At 45.2% G+C, this 7,540-nt stretch overlaps 1 protein-coding gene across 1 annotated transcript in view; it reads right to left on the reverse strand.

Annotated features, from left to right (window-relative positions):
- Positions 1–1,243: 1,243 nt before the first annotated feature.
- TMEM260 (transmembrane protein 260) overlaps positions 1,244–7,540 on the reverse strand; it is a 31,876-nt gene continuing 25,579 nt past the window's right edge. Inside the window, exons 11-16 of the mRNA XM_009996471.1 lie at positions 6,457–6,628; positions 4,889–5,037; positions 3,815–3,991; positions 3,200–3,253; positions 2,688–2,778; positions 1,244–1,597 (exon numbers count right to left, since the gene is read on the reverse strand). Coding sequence (XP_009994773.1) covers positions 1,325–1,597; positions 2,688–2,778; positions 3,200–3,253; positions 3,815–3,991; positions 4,889–5,037; positions 6,457–6,628 — 916 coding nt within the window. The 3' untranslated portion in view covers positions 1,244–1,324. The remainder of the gene's footprint in view (positions 1,598–2,687; positions 2,779–3,199; positions 3,254–3,814; positions 3,992–4,888; positions 5,038–6,456; positions 6,629–7,540) is intronic.

Consider the following 7,540-nt stretch of genomic DNA (forward strand, 5'->3'; position numbering starts at 1 on the left):
TGATAACATGATCTTTGCAGAAGTTACTGATTTCTTCTCTGAAAATGTTACTAGTCCAAATTAAATCCTGGACTGGCAGCCATTTCTCTTGTCTAAAAACACTGGGCTGAGATCTCACAGAACAAAATAGGAACATTTTGACAAGTACAACTTCCCACTAACAACACAAGAGTTTTGGGTCTATCTTAGCACTTGAAGGACGTGCCTACAGAAAACACTTGGAAAGACATGCTGTTCTATGTCAGTTTTTTGGAAAACACACATCTGAGCTCTTGTTAACTGAGTTGCTTGGCCTTGGAGGCAGCCTGAAAAGCAGGATGGATCCACAGTCTATATTCTTTTGGTTAAGGCTCTCGACATCTCTAACATTGCAGTTCTGGCATCCCCAGCACATGCAAGTACGTGGCTGAGAAGACCATTATGGGCTCACATGGAAGGAGGACACAGCACAGACGCCATGAGGCATGGGGACAGCAATGTCACAGAGAATCTGCTCCCATGTCCCCATGCAGGGTCTCAGCACCACAGTCCCTCTGCCCCAGTGGGGACAGCACAGGAGATGCCACACTGCTGCCTCCACTCACAGTGCTCTGCAATGGAAAATATACAAGCTGCTTGCTCACTATTGGAAAACTAGTGCAATAAAGTCTAACCCAGCATAAAATCCCAATGTAAAGAAAATAACCATCCCAGCAAAGCAAGGAAGGCAGGAAGAGTTGGCTTGGTGGTCTCTACTCACCATGCCACACCAGAAGGACACATTGTCTGCAGCACCTCAGGCACAGGCACAGCCAAGGAGCAGTAAGCAATGAGGCTCCTGCAAAGGACACTGTCCCACATACTCGTCCTGATGGAAACCTACCCAACCTTGCTGCCTTGTGACCATAAAAACACACAGACACAACACGGCTAAAGAAACATGGCTGTGGAATGGCTCAGGAAGAGAAGTCACACTTAAAGGCTAAATACATTTTTTCCATCTATAAAGGATGCTACCTTCATAAAAAAATAAATTCAAAAGATCTTCCCAGTGCAACCAATTCAGAGGTTTCATTTAAAACTTTCTTTTTGGAAAACCAGGAATTTTATTTAGTGATTAAGTGGTTTTTTTTCCCCCCCGTGCACAAAACAACACAAACAGTTCATTTGGCAACAACAGCCAAAACCCAAAGAATGGTACGTTCCATGGAGGGAATCACCCTTGATTTCCTCTCCACTGCCATTTCTGTTGCTTCTTAAAACCACCCTCATGTCATCAAGGACTAATTCAGATTTGAAGACTTTGAAATGTCAGCACTTCAGCAGGTGGGTAGAGGACCAGGCGCTACCCAGGCCTCCGTCTCAGACCTTCTTTCATTTCCCTCAGTCCCTGTAGCTCTTTCTTCAGGTGCTCCACAGCCTGCAGAATATCCTGCTTCTGGGGATCATCCTCTGCTTTCTCAGAGTACAGAAGGAAATGTTTCACCGTGTCAGAGAGCAAGGCCTCAGGATCCACATCCACCCCATGGAGACGCAACATCCTCTCGCAGGCGATGGCGTAGTTTTTGTGCCAGTTCACTGGGTGATTTGGATGAGAGTTGACAATTTCTTTGTAAGACTGTTAAAAGGGGAAAAAAAACAAAAGGGGGAGGGTGAGGAGGGGCGAGGGGAGGGACACAAATTAACTGAACGAAGGAGACCAACAGCTCTTCACAGTGCTTCAAAACTGTAAAGGAACAGACGCTGTTTATTCCAAGCCCAGAGTTGGAGTATTTCTCTAACTCACTCTGTGTTTGATGTGCAATCGTGTGAATCAGAAATCCAAGGGGGGGCTGAAACGTTTCCCTTCCTACAGCAGCTGTTTGTTTACAAACGTTGCAGATGATGGTGCTAGCCCCACCACACATTAGGCACCTCCCCAAGAGAGGTGTTACACCGGGCTGGGGAAAAAAAGAGCTTTAACTGCTGTGCCTGGCAAGAGATTTACTCAGTATTTCAGGAGATCAGGATGTCTTTCATAGGACTGGAGCAGTCTGTTAACTGGAGAGGGAATATTCATAAGCTCAACAGCAGGCACGTGCCCAAGAACTCTGCAGAACAGCAAAAACCACAGCAAAATGGGCAGGAGTTGAAAGGAAACTTATTTGTTGACTCTTTGCTGGGGTGTGAAACTCTTCCTCTCTGCTGACACACACTGATCATTTTGTGCATCTGCTGGCATCTCAGGCAGTCCAGTATTCCCAGAGATACCTACACCCACTTATGGGTGTTATTCCTTGGTGTGAAATGCAGCAGAATTAATTTGCAGTGAGAAGACTGTCAGATTTTACACTTGCTGGCTCAGATGTATGACTGTGTAATGACAGAGAGGACAAGGGCAGAGAGGGGACTTCAGGACAAGAAAGCTCTTGGCAATCTCTGGGTTGGAAGCTCAGCACAGACGCCATAATTATAGCAGAAGTAGGGTGGCAACTGGTTAGATTTTGGCATCCTCTGTGACCGAGGGGGCAAGTAGGAATGGATAAAGTCCCTGAACTAATCTCTTTGAATTTGCTGTGCTCCCAGTTTGGATGAAGGAAGGAGGATGCACATTACAGGATTGCCAACATGTATGGGAATACCTTATTTCTATGGAATCAGGAAATTTAAAAAAAGAAGAAAATTATGGAGACTGCAGGGATCATTCCTAACTAAAATATATGACTTACAGTGTAGGCAAAGGTGTAAAGTTGGGATTTCATTTCTGGAGTCACACTGGCAGTTTCTGCAAGGTCAAATATAAAGAAAGCTGTTTTCATCCTAGAAAAACAAGAAAAACTTCCATGTAATAACTGCTTAACATACCCAGCTCCCATCACATGGTTATACACATCTTCAACTTGTCCAGGCAGCTTTTCCATTGTGTGGGATAGCACACCAGCTTCTCCATTTAAGTGGTCAGTGGTACAAATTTCTCCCCATGTTTTCTCACCCTATGTTCAAACTATTCTCTGCCTCTTTAAGCAGAACCTTTTGGTGAACAAAACCCCCACTTTCCTGAAGGACTTCCCAGCAGTCATGCATCCTTCATCTCATTCTGCCAACCTGTTCCTTGCAAAGCTTGGCACCTTTAGATCCAACAGGGCCATGGATCATCAAGCTGCCTGCTCTTGGTGTGTATTCCCACACCAGTGAGTTGGCATTGCCCACCAGCTGTTGGAAGGGAGCAAAGGAGCATCACCTGGCTTGCCACATCTCCTCGTTGGCGACAGCTTCCCAGGAAGAGGGCTTGAAACTAAATGGGAAGGAGAATAAAATTCAGCCATTGGATCCACGTCATTGTGTTTCACCCATTGCACAATCAACCCTTCTAACCCAGGCAGACACAGACCTCCCAGGCAGAAGGAAACCCATCATGAAGGCTAAGGCTCTGACAGCAGGGAATTCATCTTGTCCTCAGTCAGTCATAAAACTTTATTTTTCTCTGCCCATAGAAGGAGACCCTGGTACATCAAGTGTTTCACAGCACCTGAGCTACCCTTACAGTGAGAGATGATTTTTACCATCCATCACAGCTCAGCCTACAACATTTAAAGCTTTGGATGTCCCAAGTCCTCAATGTTATTTGGCTCCTGATCAAGTTTTAAGATCAGAATTGGACGTGACATTTGACTGGAAACACCCCCTCTATTTTTAAACCTAATAAAAATACCACGTGCAGATTTATTACATAGTCCAAACCACAAAATATTATGATTATTGCTTGTGTTTCATTTCTTTAGTCCTGCTATGGATGTGGTTATGCTGCTGAAGAATGATGAGCAGAAAGCAGCAGAGTCATGCCCCTCTCTTGTACCTGCCATAGTCCTCAGTCCAGTTATAGAGATTTCTTGTAAGATGAATCCACTCTGCTGGATCAAAGACAACATCAGAAGGAACCAACTTTTCACACGTCCCCCACGGCCAGAGTGAATAGCCCCTCCTCCAGGTTGAGTCCCCTTCATGAAGACCTATGCAGACAAACACTTCCTTACTGCCAAAAAAGAAACAAAACCAGAGAGAGCAATGGTGAAGCCACGCCAGGGACCCTGGGCCACCCCTCATGCCTGAGGAGGCCACACACACCACACCAGTGCAGCAGGCAGGTCTTCAGCTGCACCACATTTTCTTTTCATCCGCCCAAGACCACATCACATCAGAAAGGACACGTCTCTGGGTCAGTCTGCAAAGCAGCTCTGCAGCTGCCAGTGAATAACCCCATCTGGCACGGCATGTCATGTGCAGCCAGGACAGCAGACACGTCCTCTCCCCAATGCTGGACCTCAAAAAACCTGCCAGAAGCTGTCAGAGAAGCCCATTTCTTCCCCATGGCACCTGGCAAAGCTTCTTCTGCCTCCCCACCCATGCACGCTCACCCTGGCTAGTCTAAATGCAGATGCTGTTCTTATTCATGTGAGTATCTAATCCTTTCTCCACTCTTCCTAAGCTATTTTTATATGATGATTATTCCTGGACTACATTCATTCTATGCAAATCATTTAGCCACAACATTCACGAAGGAGAAGCAGCAGCAATTTGCTCTCCCACTATCATCATTTGAGTACACGGGAAGGTTCCTTTCTTTCTGATGAACTGTATCAACAACAAAAATAATCAGTAAATACTCTCTGCCCATCACCTTCTTATTTATCCTTCCTAAAACCTGAAGCAACCTCAAAACAACAAGCAACATTATATCCAGATGGAGTTACTTCTGCATCAATATTTGCTTTAATTGCAAAAATAATCTCACCACCAGGGAAGGAATTCAGAGGAGAAAATTGGTCTTTTGAATGCAATACCAAGCTGTTCCATAAACAATTTCAGGAACAAAGAAATAAAAAGGTGGAAGAATTTTAGGGAAGCTGTTACATATGAAAGACATGCTTACTGTTTATTTACTTTGAGGAAACGATGGAGATTAAAAGCAAGTGTCCCATCAGGTAATATTCCTTCCACGGGGTTCCACCGGCTCCCAGGAAAATGAACACCAGGTAAATGTTTGGCCAGCTTGGGTAAATACCACCCATAAGTCATCATCTGTCACCACAAAGAGAAGGCAAATGAAAGCAAGAAACAAAGTATTTGTACATTTTACATCCAGAAGCTGCAGGAAACGGTTTCTGCAGAAGGAATGACTCGATTTGCTCAGTCAGGGCACCTCCCATTTCAGCATCTGCCTGGGACCACAGCATGAGACCAGGTCACCAGTGGTTTCTGGTCTGAGGCAAGTGGTCCTCTCTGCTGAGGGGCCAAAAGAAACAAAATAGCTACTAGTGGTGAGAGACAGAACATAGTTTTGGTTTGGTTAAATACAGAATCATAGAATCATTTTAGTTGGAAAAGATCTGTAAGATGATCACATCCAACCATTGACCCAGCACTGCCAAGGCCACCATTAAATCATGTCCCTCAGCATCACATCTACATGGTTTTTAGACACCTGCAGGGATGGGGACTCCACCACTGCCCTGGGCAGCCTGAGCCAGGGCCTAAAAATCCTTTGATATAAGGTTTTGGGTTTCTCAACAAGTCACAAACCCTTGCTGCAAAGCCAAGTGCAAGGACTGATGTGGCAGCAGAAGTGGGGGTGTCCTCTTCTGTAATGGGGGATTTTTCTTCTTCCATTTCTCAGGAAAAAAGGAAAGAGAGAAAACATCACCGAGGACACACAGCACCTCTGTTTTAAAGTAAGAAACCAGAGGCAGAAATCTGTAAAACTACTTCTGAGGGACCAAGATGAAATGGCCTCAAGTTGTGCCAGGGGAGCCTTAATTTGGATATCAGGAACATTTTCTTCCCCGAAGGGCTGTCAGGCCCTGGCCCAGCAGGGGAGTCCCCATCCCTCGAGGGATTTCAAAGCCCTGTAGATGTGGTGCTGAGGGACATGGCTCAGTGGTGGCCTCAGCAGGGCTGGATTAATGGTTGGACTGGATGATCTTGAAGGTCTTTTCCAACCAAAATGATTTTGCAGTTGTAAGATAACAAACGGGATGCAAGGAATAAGCATCTACATGGTAAAGCACTTGGGAGAAGCCCCAAAGTCTCATTGCCCACAGGGCACCTGCTGCTCTGCCACCCTCCAGGCTGCTCCCTGCATCCTTCTGCTGCCCCAGCATCTGTATTTTGGGGCAACCACAGAAAACATCAGGGACAAGGCTTCTTCAGCGAGGCAAATGTCAGCCCTGTGCCACATCTGAACATCTGCCATGATGAAGAACTTGGGCTTCCCCTTCTCTCTACCTGCTGTTGCCTCCCCGTTGGATTTTTGGGCTTGGATGGGGCTCACACACCATCTCCCACCCCAGAGGAACCCACAACACTTGCAAAAAGATTCAATTTTATTTCTGCATCATGAGTTGTCTTTGAGCAAAGAGACTCCCCTCAAGAAGAGAAAGGACAAAAAAGGAACTTTTACATCTGTCTGTTGCCTCTTCTAATATTACTTTCTCAACCTACCTCCTGGTCCACTAAGGTGACATCAGGTCTCATCCCTTCACAATAATGAACATAACGAAGAGCGTTCCCAGGTAAGTCTCCTCTTAGCAAGATCACTGCCCCTGGTGGCATAGAGGACAGCAGATTCCTTGCAAACTTATCAACAACATAGTTGTTGCTCTGGTCACAAGCACTTAAGAGAACAGATAAAAAAAACCAGCATCTTAAAAGCAGGCATTTGCATGGCTTTGCATATCTTCAGGACAATTGTGTGCAATAGGCATGGAGAGGTGAAGTCCTTCACCTTGGCCAGATCTTGTTGAAAAGCATCATCTCCATTTACAGAGAAACCCAGGCACAGAAATGAAGCATTTGGACTCTAGTCCCCCAGAAACTTGCACCAGAGGCACAAGTCACTACAGTTTTGCCAAAATACGTGCTCCTTGAATGCCTTCACCTTAATGCTGATGTTTCCTTGGGCTAAACCTAAAGACTTACTAGTTGGAGCTGGAAGTGCCAGTACAATTATGGTTCTGTAAAGCATTTGAAACCCTCCCCATCCTTTTAATTAAGCACTAAAAACCAAGTTATTGTAGCATCAGGTGAAAGTGCATCTACAATAGCTGTGGTTAGAACCTTTTTGTTACACCATCATGCACTGTACACACTCCAGGTATAGACTCAAGAAGAGGATGTTCCATGACGAGGCTCAGGACATGAGCTCTGACTGGCTCACCTACAGAGCAGCCTTTGGGAACAGTCGTGTGCAAAGACAGGATTCCCAAGTATGAAGTCCTGCAAGTTCTACACTTCAACAGTTGGTCAACCTCCACCCGAGCATCCCTACTACTACACTGTGTCCCACCCAAGCCACTGCTGAGTCTTTGGTGTGGTTATGGGGTAAGGAAGCTCTACACTACAGATGTAAAAGTAAAACAAATTCAAATACCTCAAAAAGTAAAATACATTAAGAAAAAAGACCCAGGGCATAAGGTTTCCCATAGCAAAGCAACAGAAGGAAGTGACTGCCCAGGTCAAATGAATTCTGCAAACCATATAGGAAATAAAGCACAGATTTTTTAGTTGATTTCATTTTAAATGTATG

This window comes from Chaetura pelagica, unplaced genomic scaffold (assembly GCF_000747805.2).
Source record: "Chaetura pelagica isolate M959 unplaced genomic scaffold, ChaPel_1.0 scaffold274, whole genome shotgun sequence".
Classification (NCBI taxonomy): domain Eukaryota; kingdom Metazoa; phylum Chordata; class Aves; order Apodiformes; family Apodidae; genus Chaetura; species Chaetura pelagica.